A 23753-nucleotide genomic window follows, 5' to 3' on the forward strand; every position below is an offset into this window, starting at 1 on the left:
ACATTTAAGCATAGTGCTTAACTTCTACATAGAGATGCAGAATAAAGAATATTTTTCAGTGCATAGATAAATCTTGATGTAAATTATATATTTTGCACAATATTTCCTGTTGTATTCATGTTGACAATGTGTTTTCTTCCCCAGTGAAAATGATGCGTCCTCAGAAAATGAACAACTTTTGAGTCGAAGTATGGACAGTGATGAAGAAGCTGCATTAGACAAGCGGGGAATGTCTGATTTATGCCTCCTATCACTGGTTCCTTTAACGAGAGATAAATCATCAAACAACAAAGCCACAGGGGTAAGGCTTTCCAGATGAAATAAAATGCAGGTGGGATCTGGAAATGTTATGTATTGCTTTGGACACATATTTGAAAAGGTTGAAAGAGTCACTACACCAACTGTCTTACATTAACTCATCCACTATGAGATATAACATTTGTTCCTATTTCTACTCCTTGTCCCAGAAAGATGAAAGCTTTATTAATGTTTTACAGATAATACATTACACCAAGGCCCTATCTGCCTATTCCGATGAGCATAAAATATCCCACATCTCTATTTGAAAAAAAGCAACGAGCTTATCTAGTATCCTGAACAACATTTATCCTTCGACCAACACCACCATTTATATTTTCTGCTGTTTATGGGACCACACTGTTTGCAAATTGGCTGCCATATTTGCCTATGTAACAACAGTGACTATCTTCATTAGCTGTTGAGCACTTTATAACATGCTGCGGTTGTGAACGACACTCTATAAATGGAAGCTCTTTTGGCCCATTTTGCAGAGTAGATGAAGGCTATCACAAGTGATGCCAATATAACTCTTGGTATCAAAGTGACAAATTCATTGCCAAGGAATGAAACACTTTTCTATTTTTTGCATTCAGTGTCAGCATCAGGAGCTTTCAGGTCGGGTACAATATGGGTTATATGCATAATATAGCTCCCCTTATACTGTCCCAACAGGGCAGCATAACCTACTCTGTATTGCTTCTATAAGAACATTTCCATTCTCCACACTAGCTAGCCTTTTGTCTCTATGTGAAATTGCCAATTCATGCACAAAGCCATATAAACATATTTAATAAATAAAAAACAAAAAGTTTCATTCAGATAACTTGACCCGGGGCACAGAGTTCACAATATTCTTGATGCCATTTTTCCTTAAGTGTGTGTTTACGTTTTTTATATTCTCATTTCATATTTCTGTACAGTGGAATAGAATAGAATCTGTGGTGTAAGCAGATCATATTAAAATACTAACATGTAGAAGTTTGCATTTCCAGCATTACAATTAATGCACTAGAAAATTAAGTTTTTACTCATTCATGCTCAGGCTGTGGGGATCACAGGCAAGACCAGCAGTTATTGCTTATCCCTAGTGGCCCCGAGAAGGTCATGGTGGGTTTTCTTCTTGAACCGCTGCATTCCTTGTGGTGGTGATTTGATACAAATGGCTCGCTATGCCACTTAAGAGTCAACCACATTGATATGGGCCTGGAGTCATATGTGGGCTAGACTGGGTAAGGACAGTAGGTTTCCTTCCCTAGAGAACATTACTAAATCAGTTGATTTTTATGACAGCTTTATCTTTTACTGATACCAACAGGCTTTTTATTCCCAGTGTTTTTAAAAACTGAATTGAAATATTCAACTGCTATGGTGAGATTTGAACTCGCATTCTATTGGATTTTAAGTCCAGGCCGCTGATTTATGAGTTCAGCAACATAACCACTATGCTGCCCTATCCTATATTGTGTTGAGTCTCACTGGCAACAGAAGTGGTGGTGGACCTGGGTGGATTCTGAGCGTAACGACTGAGGAGTTAAAGTGGGGGAGAGAGATGCAGCCCAGAGACTCACCGGCAGAAGTGGTGGCGGACCTGGGTGGAGACTGAGTGCAGCGACTGAGAAGCTAAAGCAGGGGAGAGTGCCTCCAGTGAAATCACCAATAACAAAATCACGTCCGCAAAACAGCTATAGTGATGTCACAACCAGGGAAGGAGCCAACTAGTGAGTAGCTGGTAAGTGTTTCTAGTTAATGGTCTAGAAAGTAAAGGCATGGCAGGGAACCTCAGCCCCATGGAATACACATCATCTGCCATGTAGGAAATTCTGGATGCTTCCCATGACCTGGACTACCACATGTGCAGGAAGTGTTGCCAACTAGAATAGCTCAAGCTCTGGGTTTCGGAGTTTGAGTTGCAGCTGGAATCACCAAGGGGCATCCACGAGGCTTTGAGAGCTTCGTGGATAGCATGGCTGGAATTTTACGGTGAATGGATGGGAGCCGGACTCCAACGTGAAAGTCGGTGGCGAACCCACTTCCGCCTAGCCTGGGGATCCGTCCCGTATTTTACGGATCCCCAGGCTTTAATTGTCCCGAGGTGGGACTTCCACCCACTTGAAGTGGCCACTGCTGGGACTGCATCCAAGCCGACGGGGAATTAAAAAGCCTGTTGGTATCAGTAAAAGTTAAAACTGTCATAAAAATCAACTGATTTAGTAATGTTCTTGGAAGGAAACTTACTGTCCTTACCCAGTCTAGCCCACATGTGACTCCAGTAGGTAGGTAGGGGCATGTCTTACCAGGGGGATTGGTCCTTCCCTGGTGAGGCTGGAGTGGTCCTTTGGGGGGAGGGGGTGTCCTGGGTCCCGGGGGTGGGTTGGGAGGCGAGGGCGGCCCTCAATCGGGCACCCTGTGCCCGACTGCCATGCTCCCCCCCACCCCCCGGGGCGCGGAAAGGCCTGAAACTATCGCTGCCGGCCTTTCACGTCCACAGTACACCCACTTGCCACGCGTACAATACCCGTGGAGGCGGGCGAGGGGCCACTAATGGCCACTTAAGGGTCTTGATTGGCCTCGGGCGGGCGGGCTGTTTCCCAACACCCGCCCCACTCCCTGCATGACTGCCGTAAACTTGTCCGGAGGCAGAATCAGGGCGGGTAGGCCTCCCGGAGCCTGCCACTCAATTTTACGCCACCCCCATGCCACCATCCGACCCACTGGGACAGTGTAAAATTCTGCCTCATGTTTCTGGAGCTGGTCACCCCACAGCTTAAAAATCTGTAGGCAGAGAGAGAATGGATGAGCTCCAGAAGGACAAGGAGGGCCAGGCAGAAAGGGCAGGGATCCTATGAGTGCACCTTGCTCGCCAACAGGTATTCAGTTTTGAATACTGGTGGGAGTGATGGTTCCTCTGGGGAGTGCAGGCAGAGTCAAGTCCACAGCACCATGCATGGCTCAGTTGTACAGGAGGGGAGAGGAAGAAGAGTGGAACAGCAATAGTGGAAGGGGATTCGATAGCGAGGGGAACAGACAAGCGCTTCTATGGCTACAGACGTGACTCCGAGATGGCATGTTGCCTCCCTGGTGCCAGGGTCAAGGATGTCACTGAGAAGCTGCAGGATATTTTGAGGAGGGAGGGTGAACAGTCAGAGTCGTGATCCATATTGGCACAATGACATAGGCAGAAAGAGGGAGGAGGTTTTGCAGGCAGAGTTAAAGAGCTAGGAGAGAGATTGAAAATCAGGACCTCAAAGGTATTAATCTCCGGATCTCTGCTGCCACGTGCTAAAATAGGAAGATAGAGCTGATGAATGCATGACTGGAGAGATGGTGCAGGAGGTGCTTTAGATTCCTGGGACTATTTCTGGGGGAGGTGGGACCTGTACAATCCCGAAAGATTGCACCTCAACAGGGTCGGGACCAATATCCTCGCAGGGGGTTTTGCCAGTGCTTTTGGGGAGGGTTTAAATTTGCTCGGCAAGGGCATGGGAACCTGAGGGCAGATTCAGAAGAGAGTGAAGAAAAGTTGGAAATGGAAAGCAGAAACTTAGTAAGGATGTTTGGAAGGCAGAGGAAACAAAAGCTAGAAAATAGACAACAAGGCCGTTTGGCAGTTCTAAATGATATTTACTTCATGCAAGAAGTCTGGGGAATAAAACAGATGAGCTTATGGCACAGATTGACATGTGGGGGTATGATATTACAGCTATTACTGAGACATGGCTGAAAGAAGGGCAGGAGTGGCAGCTCAACATTTCTGGTTACAGGGTTTTCAGACGAGATAGAGAGGGAGATGAAAAAGGAGGGGGGTTAGTTTGCAATATTGATTAAAGAAACAATTATAGGAGGGATGATTTAGTAGAAGAATCATCGAATAAGGTCATATGGGTTGAACTGAAGAACACAAAATGGGCAATCACATTACTGAGAGTGTACAACAGACCCCCAAGCAGTCAGAGGGAGATAGAACAGCAAATATGTAGCCAAATCTCTGAGAAGTGCAAAAAAAGGGCAGTATTGGGGGGGTTTCAACTATCCTAATGTTAAGTGGGATAGAATTAATGTGAAAGGCACATAGGGAACAAAATTCATAAAATGCATTCAGGAGAACTTTTTTAGCCAGTACGTAGCAAGCCCAACAAGACAGGGCACGGTTCTGGACTTAGTTTTAGGGAATGAAGCTGGGCATCAGTTGGGGTGCACTTTGGTGGAAGTGATCATAATTCAATTCAGATTTAGGGTGTTATGGAAAAGGACAAAGATAGATCAGGAATAAAAGTTCCCAATTGGGGAAAAGCTAATTTTACTAAACTGAGATGTGATTTAGCTAAAGTGGACTGGAAACAGCTGATTGAAGGTAAATCAGTGCCTGAAATGTGGGAGGCATTCAAGGAAGAGATAGTGAGGGTTCAGAGCAAGAATGTTCCCTTAAAGAAAAAAGGTAGGATTAACAAATCCAGAGCCCTCTGGATGTCAAGGGGCTTAAAGAAAGGATCAAGAAAAAAGGGCTCAATACTACAGAAAACCTAGAGGAGTATAGAAGTGTAGGCGTGAAATTAAAAAGGAAATTAGGAAATCAAAGAGAGGTAATGAAAATGTATTGACAAGTACAATCAAGGAAAACCCAAAGATTTTTTATGACTACATAAAGAGCAAGAGGATAAGTAAAGAAAGAATAGGGCCTATTAGGAACCATAAGCGAAACTTGTGTCTGAAGGCTGAGGACGTTGGTCTGGTTCTTAATGAATACGGTGTGTCTGTTTTCACAAAAAGAGAGGGACGATGCAGACATTGCAATCAGGGAGGAGGAGGGTGAAAGATTAGATGAAATTAACATATTAAGAGAGGAAATATTAAGGCGTTTAACATCTTTGAAAGTGGATAAATCCCCAGGCCCGAATGAAATGTATCCTCGGCTGTTAAGGGAAACAACAGAAAATTATTGGAGGCTCTGACCATCATTTTCCAATCCCCTCTGGCTGCAAGTGTGGTGTGTTGCGACCAGGTGAGAAAGAGGTCTAAGGGTCCCTTTCAATCTTCACCTGGTCTAACTTTAACAGGGTTTAATTTTAAACACACCATGTTTTTAGCTCCCCCTTGGTGAATCCTTGTTCACCATTTTCCAATTATAAGGCAAAGAAACCAGCACAAACAGGTCTTCTGCGGTTTAAAGAAGAAAGATTGAAATTTATTAAACTTAAACTCTAATTCGGTTAACACTTACAGATACACGACGCGCCCAAGCTAGCCTGCATATGGGATACACACATGCAGATAGGGACAGAAAGAGCAGATGAAAAATAAAGTGGAAAAGTTTGAGGCAAATCTGAAGAGGGTTTTTTGTTACTGTGCTTCGAGCTCACTGTAGAGTCCGTGATTGTAGGTAATTCTTGCTTTTCGTTGGGGCCCAGTGACTATTCATGTGACTAACTGGTCTGATCACATCTGTTTTTGGATTGAGTTGGAGTAGGAAATAGTTCCTTTGTCTACAAGTGCTGCCTGTCAATATATAAATGTGTCTTTCCAGCCAGGGGCCTGGCAGCCCCTTGTTACAGGCCTTCTCTTCTTCCCAGCAACAATTTGAAATTTAATGTCCATGTGGCGAATTTAATGTGCCTCATTCTTGGCAGGTGGGGGCCTGCATGACAGGTGCCAGAGGACTGGAGAACAGCTAACATTGTAATATTGTTTAAAAAGAAAGGGATAGATTACAGGCCAGTCAGCCTAACCTCGGTGGTGAGAAAATTATTGGAAAAATTTCTGAGGTTCAGGATAAATCTTCATTTAGAAAGACATGGATTAATCAAAGACAGTCAGCATGGATTTGTTAAGGTAACATCGTGTCTGACTAACATGACTGAATTTTTTGAGGAGGTAATAAGGAGGGTCGATGAGGGTAGTGCATTTGATGTCATCTATATGGATTTTAGCAAGACTTTTGAAAAAGTCCCACATGGCAGAATGGTCAGAAAAATAAAAGCCCATGGGACCCAATGCAAAGTGACAAGTGGATCCAAAATTGGCTCAGAGGCAGGAAGCAAAAGGTAATGGTTGATGGGAGTTTTTGTGACTGGAAGGCTGTTTCCAGGGGGTTCCACAGGGCTCAGTACTAGGTCCCTTATTTTGTGTGGTATTCTTTTCTTTTTTTTTTCTTTCTTTCTTTCTTTTGGGCCTCCTTATCTCGAGAGACAATGGATACGCGCCTGGAGGTGGTCAGTGGTTTGTGAAGCAGCGCCTGGAGTGGCTATAAAGGCCAATTCTGGAGTGACAGGCTCTTCCACAGGTGCTGCAGAGAAATTTGTTTGTCAGGGCTGTTGCACAGTTGGCTCTCCCCTTGCGCCTCTGTCTTTTTTCCTGCCAACTACTAAGTCTCTTCAACTCGCCACAATTTAGCCCTGTCTTTATGGCTGCCCGCCAGCTCTGGCGAATGCTGGCAACTGACTCCCACGACTTGTGATCAATGTCACACGATTTCATGTCGCGTTTGCAGACGTCTTTATAGCGGAGACATGGACGGCCGGTGGGTCTGATATCAGTGGCGAGCTCGCTGTACAATGTGTCTTTGGGGATCCTGCCATCTTCCATGCGGCTCACATGGCCAAGCCATCTCAAGCGCCGCTGACTCAGTAGTGTGGAAAAGCTGGGGGTGTTGGCCGCTTCAAGGACTTCTGTGTTGGAGATATAGTCCTGCCACCTGATGCCAAATATTCTCCGAAGGCAGCCAAGATGGAATGAATTGAGACGTCGCTCTTGGCTGGCATACGTTGTCCAGGCCTCGCTGCCATAGAGCAAGGTACTGAGGACACAGGCCTGATACACTCGGACTTTTGTGTTCCGTGTCAGTGCGCCATTTTCCCACACTCTCTTGGCCAGTCTGGACATAGCAGTGGAAGCCTTACCCATGCGCTTGTTGATTTCTGCATCTAGAGACAGGTTACTGGTGATAGTTGAGCCTAGGTAGGTGAACTCTTGAACCACTTCCAGAGCGTGGTCGCCAATATTGATGGATGGAGCATTTCTGACGTCCTGCCCCATGATGTTCGTTTTCTTGAGGCTGATGGTTAGGCCAAATTCATTGCAGGCAGCCGCAAACCTGTCGATGAGACTCTGCAGGCACTCTTCAGTGTGAGATGTTAAAGCAGCATCGTCAGCAAAGAAGAGTTCTCTGATGAGGACTTTCTGTACTTTGGACTTCGCTCTTAGACGGGCAAGGTTGAACAACCTGCCCCCTGATCTTGTGTGGAGGAAAATTCCTTCTTCAGAGGATTTGAACGCATGTGAAAGCAGCAGGGAGAAGAAAATCCCAAAAAGTGTGGGTGCGAGAACACAGCCCTGTTTCACACCACTCAGGATAGGAAGGGACTCTGATGAGGAGCCACCATGTTGAATTGTGCCTTTCATATTGTCATGGAATGAGGTGATGATACTTAGTAGCTTTGGTGGACATCCGATCTTTTCTAGTAGTCTGAAGAGACCACGCCTGCTGACGAGGTCAAAGGCTTTGGTGAGATCAATGAAAGCAATGTAGAGGGGCATCTGTTGTTCACGGCATTTCTCCTGTTTCTGACGAAGGGAGAACAGCATGTCAATGGTCGATCTCTCTGCACGAAGGCCACACTGTGCCTCAGGGTAGACGCGCTCGGCCAGCTTCTGGAGCCTGTTCAGAGCGACTCGAGCAAAGACTTTCCCCACTATGCTGAGCAGGGAGATTCCACGGTAGTTGTTGCAGTCACCGCGGTCACCTTTGTTTTTATAGAGGGTGATGATATTGGCATCGCACATGTCCTGGGGTACTGCTCCCTCGTCCCAGCACAGGCATAGCAGTTTATGTAGTGCTGAGAGTATAGCAGGCTTGTGTGGTATATAATCAATGATTTGAACTTGAATGAAAGGAGTATGATTAAGAAGTTTACAGACGATACAAAAATTGGCTGTGTGGTTGATAATGAAGAAGAAAGCTCTCGATTGCAGGAAGATATTAACAGACTGGTCAGCTGGGCAAAACAGTGGCAAATGGAGTGCAATCCAGAGAATTGTGAGGTAATTCATTGGGGAACAAGGTAAGGGAATGGACAATAAATGGTAGAATACTCAGAAATACAGAAGAACAGAGGGACCTTGGAGTGCATGTCCACAGATCCCTGAAGGTAGTTAAGGTGGTTAAGAAGGAATACAGATACTTGCCTTTATTAGTCGAGCCATAGAATATAAGAGCTGGGAGGTAATGCTAAGGCTACAAACCAAGAGCTGGAAAGTGGGATTAGGCTGGAGAGCTACTTGGCCTCCTTCCATTCTAATTCTATGATTCCATAAATGGAGACGTGTGACCAGTGGTGTTCCACAGGGATCCGTGCTGGGACCACTGTTGTTTGTGATATACATAAATGATTTGGAGGAAAGTATAGGTGGTCTGATTAGCAAGTTTGCAGATGACACTAAGATTGGTGGAGTAGCAGATAGTGAAGGGGACTGTCAGAGAATACAGCAGAATATAGATAGATTGCAGAGTTGGGCAGAGAAATGGCAGATGGAGTTCAATCAGGGCAAATGCGAGGTGATGCATTTTGGAAGATCCAATTCAAGAGTGAACTATACAGTAAATGGAAAAGTCCTGGGGAAAATTGATGTACAGAGAGATTTGGGTGTTCAGGTCCATTGTTCCATGAAGGTGGCAACGCAGGTCAATAGAGTGGTCAAGAAGGCATACGGCATGCTTTCCTTCATCGGACGGGGTATTGAGTACAAGGGTTGGCAGGTCATGTTACAGTTGTATAGGACTTTGGTTCGGCCACATTTGGAATACTGCGTGCAGTTCTGGTCGCCACATTACCAAAAGGATGTGGATACTTTGGAGAGGGTGCAGAGGAGGTTCACCAGGATGTTGCCTGGTATGGAGGGCGCTAGCTATGAAGAGAGGTTGAGTAGATTAGGATTATTTTCATTAGAAAGACGGAGGTTGAGGGGGGACCTGATTGAGGTGTACAAAATCATGAGAGGTATAGACAGGGTGGATAGCAAGAAGCTTTTTCCCAGAGTTGGGGATTCAATTACTAGGGGTCATGAGTTCAAAGTGAGAGGGGAAAGGTTTAGGGGGGATATGCGTGGAAAGTTCTTTACGCAGAGGGTGGTGGGTGCCTGGAACGCGTTGCCAGCGGAGGTGGTAGACGCGGGCACGATGGCGTCTTTTAAGATGTATCTAGACAGATACATGAATGGGCAGGAAGCAAAGAGATACAGACCCTTAGAAAATAGGCGACAGGTTTAGATAGAGGATCTGGATCGGCACAGGCTTGGAGGGCCGAAGGGCCTGTTCCTGTGCTGTAATTTTCTTTGTTCTTTTGTTCATATTTGATAGTTTAAGAGAGGATATTTCCTGTCACACTGTTGGTTCCAGGATACATACGAACAGGAATTTGGGGCAGGATCTTCCCTCCAGGGTCGGGAAACTGGCTACGGGCCCTTCCCTGGAGGGAGGTGATCACGGCAAGCAATTTTCGTGGAGACAGGCTGCTAATTGGTTGGAGGGCAGCCAATTAATAGCCATGGGTGCAAGATGGAGGCAGGACTCTGCAAGTGCGAGACCCATTTAAAGACATCAAGGAAGCCATTACTGTGGCTGCCATTTGACTGAAAGAATGGTTGCACCAAGGATTCAGGAAATGAGGCAGAGGCCTGGCACCCGGGGCAGGGCTGCCCCTCAATTATCTGATGCTGGCCTAGAGGTCCTCCTGGAGGCTGTGCGGGAAAGGAGGGCAGTCCTCTTTCCAGAGGGTGGAAGACGTAGGCCTACCAGCTACAAAAAAAAGCTGGCATGGCTGGAGGTGGCTGAGACTGTCAACAGCTGAAGTGTGGTCAGGAAGAACTGGATCCAGTGCCTTAAGAGGTTCAATGACTTTTTTCACTCTGGCAAGGTGAGTGCAATGCCAGATCCTGATGACAGGATCTGGGTATTCAATCTCCAGCATACACTCCAGCTGAGAAGCCTGGGAGGAATGTTTTCCCAGGATGCTTGCTGACCTCTTCAGCAAGGCTCAGTGTCCTCGTGCTGTTGTGGACCTGCCGGCATTGATACATGCAACTTCTTATTATATGAGCCACTGGCATTGATTAGAGAGTCCAATCTCTCTCTCTTTTGTCCTTGTAGGAGAAAAGGGCACACAATGCCAGAGAGAGGGCTTTGGCAGGAGGAGGAGTGCTCCATCTACACATCGTCACTGCAGATGCAGGGCCTTGGGAGCCACAGGAAAGAAGGCTCTACTTAGACCAGCAGCAACAGATGTGTTCCCACATGCCAGAGTTCCCAGAGGCAGTATGGGGTCATGGGCTGAGAATGGAGGAGTCCATTTAGCTCATTTGTGCCACCATAGGTCAGGGCTTTGAATGCTTGTGCTCCTCCAGTGAGAGACTGGCCAACTTCCTGGATAGCCATATGTAGCAGCACTCTGAATGTATGCAGGAAACGTGCACTGACATGCACAGAATCCTTGCAACGCTCTGCAGCATGGACCAGTCAGTAGCACTAGTAGCGCAGAGATGTTTAGAGCCCTAACTGCTGCTCCCCTCCAGCCATCAGGACTGCCAGCCAAGGGCTGAGGCAGTCACTGAGGAAAGTGAGGGTGCTGCCTCTGACAGGGCACCATCATCATCATTGGCCTCCTTGGCCCCTCTGACGGAGGCAGCATCTATGTAGCAGGGCCCGGTGACTGAGACTGCTCCTGCATTGAAGCAACGCACTGCAGCAGCTTCTGGAGGTGTTCCATTGGCACCACCATGACGAGAACAACAAACATGTCATAGAGTGATAGTCATAGGGTGATACAGCACAGAAATAGGCCCTTCGGCCCATCGTGTCTGTGCCGACCATCAAGCAGCTAACTATTCTAATCCCATTTTCCAGCACTTGCCCCGTAGTCTTGTATGCTATGGCGTTTCAAGTGCTCATCTAAATACTTCTTAAATGTTGTGAGGGTTCCGGCCTCCACCACCTCTTCAGGCAGTGTGTTCCAGACTCCAACCACCCTCAGGGTGAAATAAATTGTCCTCAAATCCCCTCTAAACCTCCTGCCCCTTACCTTAAATCTATGCCCCCTAGTTATTGACACCTCCGCTAAGGGAAAAAGTTTCTTCCTATCTAACCTATAAATGCCCCTCATAATTTTGTATACCTCAATCAGGTCCCCCCTCATCCTTATCTGCTCTAAAGAAAACAACCCTAGCCTTTTTAGTCTCTTCATAGCTGAATTGGTGAATCTCCTCTGTACCCTCTCCAATGCAATCACATCCTTCCTATCGTGTGGTGCCCAGAACTGTACACAGTACTCCAGCTGTGGCCTAACTAGCATTTTATACAGTTCCATCATAACCTCCCTGCTCTTATATTCTATGCCTCGCCTGATAAAGGCAAGTATCCCATATGCCTTCCTAACCACCTTATCTACCTGTGCTGCTGCCTTCAGTGTTCTATGGACAAGTACACCAAGATCCCTCTGACCCTCTGTACTTCCTAGGGTCCTACCATCCATTGTATATTCCCTTGCCTTGTTTGTCCTCCAAAAATGCATCACCTCACACTTCTCAGGATTAAATTCCATTTGCCACTGCTCTGCCCATCTTACCAGCCCATCTATATTGACCTGCAATCTAAGGCTTTCCTCCTCACTATTTACGAAACCATCAATTTTTGTGTCATTTACGAAGTTGCTTATCATACCTCCTATATTCACGTCTAAATCATTAATGTTCACTACAAACAGCAAGGGTCCTAGCACAGATCACTGTGGTACACCACTGGTCAGTTATACCTGCTATCCTGTGAGAATGTACATAAGACATGATGGGATGAAGTCAAAGTGGAGACTGTTGAATTTGCTAGCTTGATCTTAGTAGGAACTCAAGGGTTAATTAAGTTAAAAGTATTAAATAGTCAATTCATTTGAGGCATTGGTTTTTCCAATAATATTCACTGGGATTTTAGTGCTATTTTACTGGAATTCTATGTAACCTAACCTACGTGTAATCTTGAATCTTGTAGTGTATGTGTAATGTTTAATTTCTGAAAACCATATAGAGTAAAGCTTAAGGTACTCCAACAAACTCAAGAGTGTTGGCATTTATTACCTTATCGGGTCAAATCTGTAGTTAAGTTGGACTAGACTTGTGAATAATTGTTTTTAAGTTGTTTTTCCTACCGTACTAGTGTAAATCGATTTGCAGCATCCCATCATATAATATACTTTGCTGTCTATATTGTCTGAATACAGACATAAAATAGCCACAAATTTTACGATTTATGCAGTGGCAGACAGGTGAAGTGTTTATTTTGTTTGTGATTTAACTCGACCCCGAATGATAACCAACATGGTGGGAGAGAGTGATAGACAGAAAGGGACAGAGGTGGAGTAACAGAGAGATAGGGAGAGATAGAAACGGAGAGCGAACAGAGAGATAGTGAGGGATAGAGACAGAAGCAGAGAGATAGAAAGTGCCAGGATACCCTGAGACATTCAGAAGCAGGGGGACGGGGAGACAGGCTGTGTGGAGACCCTGGGGTGACGTTATAGAAAGACGGGTAGATGCAGGTAAGATGTTTTCCCTGGTTGGGGAGTCTAGAAACAAGGGACACAATTTCAAAATAAGGGGGAAGCCACTTGGGACAGAGATGAGGAGAAATTTCTTTACTCAGAGGGTTGTGAATCTTTGGAATTCTCTACCCCAGAGGGCTGTGGAAGCTCAGTCATTGAGTATGTTTAAAGCAGAGATGTGCAACTCAGCCACAAGCAGAGACAAGTGAGCAGGCTGCCTCCACTTCATCCGAGGCCACAAATGGAGCACCGCATAGAAATGGCCGAGAGTGGAGGACACCACGTTGGGCAGAGCACTGAGTGGTTCAATGGGGTTTGTTTCACTTGGTAAATGTGCACTTTTTTACTCTTTGAACACACTGTAAATATTGAAACATGACGCCAGATGTGTGAAATTCAATTCCTTAAAGGCAAGACTGGAAAAGAGGGAAGAGGTGGTGAAGAGAAGCAAAGGTCTTTAAATGGGGACAGTGAGACATCTGGACAGATGCGCATCATTCATTTGGAGTAAGAGTGGATCTTTTCAAGGCTGTGTCTTCAATGGAAGTGCTCTCACAATGAGTTCCAGACCATGCAGTCCTCCTGGGTTAGAAGGACTCAGCTGAAAGATGCCTGGATCAGATGTTCCCTGACGTTGACGACATCCTGACAAGACCCTCAAGTCCTGCGCAGTGCCCAGCCACTCCTGTAGAGCCAGAGCATCTCTCTGTTCTGCATCTTCCTCCTCTTCCTCTTCCTCTAATGAGCTGTGTCATTCCAGGGCCTGCTCCTCTTCAAGGTCCACCCCTCTCTGGAGGGCCATGTTATGGAGAGCACAACCGACCAGCACAATGCGCAAGACCCTTGCAGTAGTGTACTGGTCCGGGCACCAGAAACACATGTTCAGAAATCCAATGGCCTACTCGATGGTGGTTCTTGTGAGCAGATGGCTTTGGTTGTAGCACCTCTATGGCTCCACCTTGGGGTCATGTAAAGAGGTGAGTAGCCATCTCTTCAAGGGATAACCCTGTCCCCTAGAATCCATCTATGTAGTTTGGGGAGCTGGAGTGATGAGCTGTGGCAGCCTGGATTGCTGGAAGATGAAGGAGTCATGGCAACTTCCAGGAAAGTGAGCGCACACATGCCAGAAGCTCGTGTTGTAATTACATACCAACTGAACATTTAGGGAGTGGAATTCCTTCCTGTTGATGAATCTCACTCGCTCTCTGTGCCTGCAAGGCCCTTCTGTCTGAAATTGGATTAATGTCCAGCTTTCGCAAATAGTGCATCAATGACCTGTGAGTTGCAGTGGTGTACAGCCATTTATGGCACAGAGTGAGGCCATTCAGCCCATCAAGTCCACGCTAGCTCTTGAGAAGTCACCAAGGTCTGCTGCTAATCCTTGGAAGGATCCAGAAGTGAAAGAGTTCAAGGCCACAGTAACTTTGACAGCTATTGGCAGGGCATGGCGAGCAGTGCTGCAAGGTGTGAGGTCTTCCACAATGAGGGCACAAATCTCTTTGACCATCTGCCTGGATGGATGCAGTCTCCTGCGGCACTGGTTCTATGACATGTCCAAGGAGCTCCATCTTCAGCAGTAGATTCTATGCTGAGGGTATGGCCTCCATTGCCTTCTTGCCTCTCATCCCTCTCCTCTGCCCTCCTCATGCCTGGGACTCTGCCTCTGCTGCTGAGGAAGTTGATCCTCATCAGCAGTAGACGCAATATTTGAGAATCATGCTCCCAATATCATCTGCTGCTTTCCTTGTACTCAGCTGGACTCCCATTTAATGTCTGGAAGCCAAGCCCCCTCCTCTTATGCCCCCACAACGCCAGGAGGATCACAACCCCCTGCACTGCCCCAGTGTGTACAAACTACTCTTCCTCCAACCTGTGCACAATGTGCTAAGGGCTCAGTGTTCCTCTCAGCCAAACCCCCCTCTTATGGACCCACCTAAGTGGATGGTGTGGCCATGACTGGCTCCCTGCTGTGATGTCACCTTTATACACCTTGTCTGTCCCTGATTGTCTTATGAGGAGCGATTGAGGAAACTGGGCCTGTATTTTCTAGAATTTCAAAGAATGAGAGGTGATTTCATTGAAACCTACAAAATTCTTACAGGGTATGACAAAGTGGCTATAGATAGGATGTTTCCCTTGGTTGGTAGGTCTAGAACTAGGGGACATAGTCTCAGAATAAGGGGTAGACCATTTAAGACTGAGATGAGGAATTTCTTCATTTAGAGGCTGGTGAATCTTTGGAATTCTCTATCCCTCAGGGCTGTGGAAGCTCAATCATTGAGCATGTTCAAGACAGAAATCGATAGATTACTGGATACTAATGACATCAAGGGATATGGGGATAGCGCGAGAAGGTGGTACTGAGGTAGATAAACAGCCATGATCTGACTGAATTGTGAAGCAGGCTCAACGGGCTGCCCCTATGTTCCTATCTAGTGTGCAACCCGTGTGCCCCCACCAAAGTCCCAAGCTGGCCCTTAATGAGCTGACAATGAGCTCGTTAACTGTATTAATTGGCCTGATTCCCAAATTGGGTCAGTTTCCAGGGCCCTTCCCCCACCCTGGAGTAAATCACCAGCAGCAGGCATAGCAACGTGGAGCCAGCATGAGGGTCAATGGTACCACTTTTAAAACCCGCCCACCTTTGTTTCTGCCCCCATGGGGACCCAAAAATTCTGCCCTTATTGTCTGTTTGGTTCCATTGGTAGAATGGTTGGGGTCAGTTATAGGTTCCTTATCAGTCCCACTTGAGTCCACCACAGTAATGATATGATCAGAAGTTTTGTACTTTAGATGACAAGTTAAAACCAAGGTCCTTTCTGTCTATTCAGTGGACTCTAAGGATCCTATGCCATTATTTGAAGAAGGGCTGGGAATTCAACTTTTTTTCACATATATTTGATCTTGGGATATGGGCAACATGGTAAAGCTGGATTTTTATCACCCATACCTAGTTGCCTTAGAAAATATTGATAGCCCTTCTTGATCTGTTGCAGTTCTTCTGATGAATGTTCCCCTGGTATTCCTGGGTAACATAAATCAACTAGTGTCATCAAAAAAACAATTAACCAGTTAGTCATCTCATTTTAATTTGTAGGACATTGCTGGCACAGAATGGCTCATACATTTGCCTAATTAATCACAGTTGTTGCACTACAAAAGCAATTTATTTGTGAAGTGATTTTGAGATGCTTTGACAGTATGATAAGACATTATATAAACACAAGGTAGGACATAGCCTGATTTTTTTTTAGGCTATTTATAAACACGTGCTAGAAACGTTGTCACGACTGAGGCGGGCATAATGCATTGTCAATTCAGTCCCACTACTCCACAGGTCATGGCTTATTATTAAAGTTTTCCCACCTACTGGAAATTAGCCAAATTAAACACTTTATTAACCCCCCGCCCCAGAATAAAACAGACCAAACCAGGTATCTATAAACAAAACCAAATTAACTATTTATTAATAAACTAATCTTAAACGCTATTGAGATTAGCCTATGTCTAAAAGACTTTATAACTTCTTATTTATCCTAGCCCTAATGCACACACATATACATTCAAAAACCAACAGTTAACCAGTTTAAAAATAATGTTTCAGGAATAAATAAGTAGCTGGATTGTAAGTCTTTGTGAGTTACATTCCTGGTTGGTGAGGTGTTCTAGAGTAGAACAGTCAGATGCCTCTCAAAGTCTCCAAGCGAATTCGACAAACAGACCTAAAGGGATAGGCGTTCAAAGCACTTTGGTTGCAGCAGGCTTTACACAGTTCTTTCAATGAGGAGTATAGCAACAAGTCTATTTGGATTTTAAAATTGGTAGTTTTTCAGTAGAAACTTTACTGAGAATTTACTGAGGCAGAGACCTCTTAGAGTTTGGAAGTAAAAAAAAAAGGAATTTGCTACATCCAACAATACAAATGCTCTTTTCCCCGAGGTTTTTCCTGTTTAGGCAATAACATAGCCTATAGCTCATGTAGATGTTTCTGCTGAGATATAGACCACTTCTTCCTTCAGAACAAGCTTCGCTGATTTCTGGATCAAACTGGTTTAAGCCAGTCTTCTACACACAGTCAAAAGTTACAATACACCATGTGACCTTCTCTCGCTCTGCTGTTGCCTAGGAAATGGGTGCAGCGGCTGGCACATTGTGCCCCTTAGTTTTTAAAGGCACACTGTTTTTAAACAGAGTCTTAAAGGCACACTGTTTTTAAACAGAGGAGGGGGAAAAAAACAGTTCCATGACAACATTTACTAAAGATTTAGGTGTATGAAATAGGGCAGTGGCATAACATAGCGCAACACCAGCCCTGTAATACAGAAATTCACTCATCAGCTAAAAAGAAAACAACTTGCATTTATATAGTACCTTTCATGACTTCAGGACCACATGCTCACCACCCTCTGCATAAAGTAGTTAAATCTAAATTGCTTGCTCATATTTCCTCTTCAAAGCTTGAGCGAATGTCCCTTGGTTCAAGAGTTTGGGACAGCTTCAAACATATTACTGAGACTCAATTAATGTATTCCTTTAAGGATCTCAGGTATTTTTGCTGAGCCTCTTTTTTCAGAGTACAAAATCGTATACTCTACATTGTTCAATGTACTCTTCATTGTAAATATGTTTGGTTGACTTTTCTGCACTGCCTGTAATACCTAGACATTTTTACAGCAACCAAGATTGTACAAAGGACTACATGTGTGATTACCAGCGCATAAAAACCTATGCGGTACAACCTTCACACTAATGTGCTTTTTTTACACCTACCAAAGATTAATAGTACATTTATATAGAGGCACACTCGACCAGTATTTGGTTCACAACCTAAATGCTTATTTCTTTAAACTGAAAATGGGTTTTATTAATTTTCCAGATACAGACACGAAGGGAAAGGATACTTGAATTGTGCAAGAAAGTGTGCAGTTTCACAGAAGGTAATGCAACAGGAATGTATTGTTTGCAAAATTTTGCAAGTCATAAATTATTTTCAACTTTGTGAATTTTCCCTAACCCAAAGTACTACAGGTTGAGAAAAATATTAAAAAATTATAAAATAAACTTACTTTTGAAATCACTTAATTTTCTAACTAATAAAATCTACTTGGAAGTGCAACTGAATTGAGCTTTGTATGTTAACATGGTTATTGAGAGAAATAGCTAGTTCTAATATAGTTGGATGTATGAAATGCACTGTAATTTATTTTAAATGGTTCATTATGTTGCCAAATTTCTATCAGAAATTTTCATTAGTCTTTTATCCTCTTCTATATTTTGGGATTTATGATTCAAGAAAAATGGAATTTAATTTTTCCTCAAAATTTGTGTCAATTCATATCTGGATAAATTCATATGGTCAAAATGGTAGATGCCATATTGCTCATCCTGTGCAAATATAGTTTACTGCTGAGAAATCCAAACCTGTTGGTCCTCAGTACAATTCAGAACATTCATTTGATGCGTTACATAGGGATGGAGAGCTTTGATTACTGAAAATCTCACATATACTGTATAAATACATCAGAATAAAGCTACTGGGTTATTTTATTTAATTCCATGGATCTCTTTTAATAATTTTAGGTGATCCCAGACTATTTTTGCAAATCTTAAAATACTGAGAAACTGTAGTTCTAGATGCAGGAGGAGGTGGCAGAACACTACCTTATTCCTGAAAGTCTCCTAGCTATTCTGAAGCTTTTATTGTACAAGTGATATATTTTATTTTTAATAATTACTGTAATTCATACTTTCAGGGCTCAGCCCTACAGAACTGCCTTTCGACTGTCTTGAGAAAACCAGCAGAATGTTGAGCTCAACCTACAGCACGGATAAAGCTATTGTAAAAACATGGCGTCATCTGGCAGAGAGTTTTGGGCTGAAGAGGGATGAAATAGGTGGAATGACAGATGGAATGCAACTCTTTGACCGTATAAGCACAGCAGGTTACAGCATCCCTGATCTGTTGACCAGACTTGTGCATATTGAAAGGATGGATGCTGTAGAAGCTTTGTGCATGGATGTTCTAGAATGCACACAAGGTACACCGATAGCCAATCCTGCTATCTTACCCAAATGTCCAAATTTGTAGTCAGTGCCTAGCCATAAATACCATGTGAAGTATTGTTTGAGAGTACTGAATATGACTTTTGTTTATCTAAGAGTCCTAGGACCAATGAAGCAAAAGACAATAGTGAAATTCTGGAGAGAGGTTCTGTATTCAAGCTTCTTAATTCTTATTCAGGATCCTGATAGTTATGCTTTGTGTTATTCTTTTCATGAAAGGCATCTTATTAAGGGACAATTTTAAAAGATCAGGAGCAATTTGACCAAGTTAGTTTTAGAGTACCAGAATACAGACTCAAGCCTATTCAATATGTAGTGCAATAAACACAAGAAAATTAAGCAAAACATGCTGACATGCCAAACATCCTGACCTGCTCCTACACATCTCCCTAAATGATCTAAGAATAATGACTTGCTTTCTGATGGTATTTCCCAAGGCATACCTGAGCCTGAGTCAATGTAGGGGCCTAAATAGGGTTAGATCTGGGACCTACTAGTGAGTTTGCTTATTATTAGAGAATGATCAATTAATTTGTGCAGCAAGAGGAAGCTTAAGAGGCAGCATACCTGTCATTTACTTACATCTATCCTGTTGAAAGTTTCTAAACATATTTTAAACAGCAATCAAAACAGCTAATTTTTGATTTACATTTTTTAAGATTCTTTTGTATTCATAAATGATTGCACAAAATTTATTACTTTGTAAATCTCATGCTGAAGCAAGTTATTTTAAAGTGCAATGTGGACATAAAATGCATGAATTTTATTTCTGATGTGAGATTTGCTAAATGTGATACAGGGATTATACTTTCACATTATTGGCCTGCTGCATCTAAGTAAATTGTCACCCTTAAATCAATGTAACAGAAGCCCCATAGGAATATGCTAGGTGTTAACTGTAACTGTGTTTTGCCTGATGAATATAATATTTTAAATGAATAATTACATCATATTTCAAATAACAGCAGCAAAAATTATATTCAGGGAAGTGTTGACAAACCTGATAAAAACCTGACATCGGGTGGTTTGTGAAAGCATAAATCTATAGTGCTACTTTATGGTAAACATTTAATAATGCTGAAGTCTTCTTAATAGGATACAAAGAAAAGAATCAGTGATAGATTTTAAAATCTATAGATCCTGCTCTACTGTTACTATACAGTAACAGTATAGCTACAGTGTAAAGCTGATCATTAGTGTTTGTCTTTTCACCTATACATTATATTTTAGGCACTTAAAATGTAAAATGTTGGAAAATTCATTAATGTTTTAGTAGCATAAAGAATCTCAATATTCTGACAGTCAACATACCTGCTAGCAGAACTTCCAATGCAAGGAAATAGTAGGAGAGAAAATTAGAATCAAACAGACAAGTGACAAATCCATAGAGCTTGGTTCATTTTTAAAATAAAATACATTAAAATAGTATCCATTTTTAAATGAAACTGACAGACTGGGCATATCTGCTGTTAGTTTTGAGAGCTGTATATTTGAAAACACAGTTGTAATTTCTATTGGTTTTTTCCCCTTCCGTCGCAAAGGGACCTATCAGTATTACACATTCAATTTTCCTTACTTATCACCAGTCCTTTTTGTAAGTAGAGCACATAGAAAATCATGGAGATGAACTTTCAAAATCTACTGAGCTGGTCGCCTGTAAGCCATGTAAGCAGGATACATTCTGCAAGTTTGTTTCATGCTTATCTTAACATGACACATTTTTCAAGGAATAAACTATATGTATAATTTATTCAAATGTAGATAATTTGTAATATGAAACAACAATAAATAAAATCTTACAAATAAATGTTCAATTTATTGACTTTGATCCAAGCCCACTTACTATCAGTATAATACAGAAACTATACTATCAACCAATAAAATTAATCTCAGTATCCCTAATGAGATAATACACATGAAAATGCAACTGTTTGTTGCTTTGTGCCATCATGTATTCTTATAATGGTAATAGTAAATTGGATTTTTTTTAAAATAAAAACTTTTTACTTTATTTTAACATCAAAGTTTTTAGTCAAAGATTCTATCATGTAGTGATCTGGAAATAAGAGGTTCAAAAAGGTAAACAGAATATTAACATTTCAGACCGCACACCATCCTTCACAGCGATGACCCTCCTAGGACTCTTGCCTTCTATTCATTTAAGGTATCCAGTCAATATGTATTATAAAGAATGGAAAGAATCTTGAGGCGTACATTTCAGTCAAAACAAGTTATTTTAAATCCATATATCCAATTAGAACTCCACATTTATAATGTGTTAAATTCCAGATAATATATATCTTCAAAAAGACATTAGCAATTCAGACAGAACTCACAGATGAGTGACAAAGATGATTCTGAAACAAAGAACATTAGTTTATGAGGAAAGACTTATGGAACTGAGATTAGCTGGTCAAGAAATTCTGAGTGACACGAATCACATACTGCTGTACAGGTACCAAACACTGTCCAGTTAAACATTCAGGGCTGAATTTTACTGGCCCCCCGAGACCACAGGTCGCGGCACGGGGGGTCGGTAAAATTTTGCGGGGAAAGGCCCGCCTCAATCTGTGATGTCAAGAAGGGCCTGCCGCAAATTACCAGCGGCGGGGGGGACCTCGATGCAGCGCCCCGCGCCACACAACGGCAGCATCCCAATTAGAATATGTTAAATGGTACTTACCTCTGCAGGTTATGCAGCCTGCCGCCTCTCCATGGACACTTCCTGATTTTACTTTGAACAGGCAGCCGTCACGTGCCGTCCCATTCACGGTTAGAAAAGCCAGCGAGTGATTGGAGGCAGAAGGTTTCATGACAGAAGGTAAGTTCCGTTTTCAGGGGTCTCACTCTGCATTCTTAATGGGTGGAGGGAAGGTGAGATTATAGGGGTCGCAGCTCTGCATTCCGAAAGGGAGGAGGGAGGGGGTCTGGGATTACTGAAAGGAAAGCTCTGCAGGCATGAAGGGAGGTACTGTGTATCCTCCCTCTGTACACAGTGTACGCTCTGTGTTTGTGTTTGTTAAGGAGCAATGGCACTCTAGTCACTCTGTGTGTGGGGAGGGTGCCAGAAAGGGTAGGAGCATGAAGGTTATATGGATGGTGGGGGCAATCGATTCAGCTGGTAGGATCTTGATGTGGTCATGCTGTGCCACTCTGAGTGTTGGCCAAGATAGGCAATGCCAAGGCATGCCATATAGTTGACCCAGGAAAGCACCTGATGTACCTGTCAACAACAATCCCTGCCCTGTTAGGAACCTTCGAATACATGAAGGGTTCAACTTTATTTATCACATGGAAATGGGTATGGCCTATCCTACATTGTGTGATCCTCTGCTCCTGAGGATCCCGATGTGCCAGAGGCAAAATCAACAGGCAGGTGTGATCCACGTAGAGGTCCCCTGTCATGAGCAGCAGCCCCCAAGGGGAGCTCGTCATTATGGTTGCCGTGCAACTACAGGCCCCACATGACATGCCATCAGATGTCAGAGCACCAGTGTCAGAGGTGATTGCGCATGTAGAAAGGGGGGTGACACATCTCTGTGCCCTGCTCAAAGATAACCTGCAGCTCATAGACTTCGGTGGACATCCTATGCCTTTGGTCCTCATAGTGGCAGCGGTTCTTAAGCTTGACACCGATGCAGCTTTTCAGGGGCCCACCAGAGACCTTTGTGGGGTCACACACTCAGCAGTGCACTGCTGCATAAGGGAGGTCACCAATGCCCTGCACCAGAGGGCCAGAGAGCATGTCCGCTTCAGGACGGACTCTCACAGCCAGACCCAGAGGGCCATTGGTTTTGGCACCATTGCCTGAGAACCATAGGTTTTAATATTCATAGACTGCACTCGTGGACATCAGGCCTCCCGCCAGGCTACCACCTGCAGACACCACCATTAAAGGAATCCTCTCAATCTAGGTGAAGCTTGTATGTGATCACCACAGATGCTTCATGCAACTCTGTGACCGCTTCTCAGGCAGCTGCCGTGACACCTGACACATGCACCAGTCCCGGCTGCCAGCGCTGTTCACTGAACTGGCTCAGATGGAGGGGTGGTTTCTTGGAGATAAGGGCTATCCTTTGCAGACATGGCTCCCAACACCAGTGAGAGACCCCATCACTGCTGCAGAGGAGAGATACAATGCCAGCCACTGAGCTACATGAGCCACCATTGAGCAGGAGATCAGCATGCTGAAAGAGCGCTTCCAAAAGTGCGCTGGAAGGCTAGGAACAGACGAATTTCTTGAGGAATATAAAGACAGTAGAAAGGAACTTAAGCAAGGAGTCAAGAGGGCTAAAAGGGGTCATGAAAAGTCATTGGCAAACAGGATTAAGGATAATCCCAAGGCTTTTTATACATATATAAAGAGCAAGAGTGTAACAAGGGAAAGGGTTGGCCCGCTCAAGGACAGAGAAGGGAATCTATGTGTGGAGCCAAAGGAAATGGGCGAGGTATTAAATGAGTACTTTGCATCAGAATTCACCAAAGAGAAGGACTTGGTGGATGATGAGCCTAGGGAAGGGAGTGTAGATAGTCTCAGTCATCTCATTATCAAAAAGGAGGAGGTGTTGGGTGTCTTGCAAAGCATTAAGGTAGATAAGTCCCCAGGGCCTGATGGGATCTACCCCAGAATACTGAGGGAGGCAAGGGAAGAAATTGCTGGGGCCTTGACAGAAATCTTTGCATCCTCATTGGCTACAGGTGAGGTCCCAGAGGACTGGAGAATAGCCAATGTTGTTCCTTTGTTTAAGAAGGGTAGCAAGGATAATCCAGGAAATTATAGGCCGGTGAGCCTTACGTCAGTGGTAGGGAAATTAA

General features: G+C 43.9%; 1 protein-coding gene across 2 annotated transcripts in view; it reads left to right on the forward strand.

Moving 5' to 3' along the window:
- Positions 1 to 20712, forward strand: part of edar (ectodysplasin A receptor) — a 135199-nt gene extending 114487 nt beyond the window's left edge. For both annotated transcript variants that reach the window (XM_068032866.1, XM_068032868.1), the window contains exons 10-12: positions 145 to 301; positions 17752 to 17812; positions 18629 to 20712. In XM_068032866.1, coding sequence (XP_067888967.1) covers positions 145 to 301; positions 17752 to 17812; positions 18629 to 18963 — 553 coding nt within the window. In that variant the 3' untranslated portion in view covers positions 18964 to 20712. The remainder of the gene's footprint in view (positions 1 to 144; positions 302 to 17751; positions 17813 to 18628) is intronic.
- The last annotated feature ends 3041 nt before the right edge of the window (positions 20713 to 23753 follow it).

The sequence above is a fragment of the Heterodontus francisci genome, chromosome 6 (assembly GCF_036365525.1).
Source record: "Heterodontus francisci isolate sHetFra1 chromosome 6, sHetFra1.hap1, whole genome shotgun sequence".
In the NCBI taxonomy this organism is placed as follows: Eukaryota; Metazoa; Chordata; class Chondrichthyes; order Heterodontiformes; family Heterodontidae; genus Heterodontus; species Heterodontus francisci.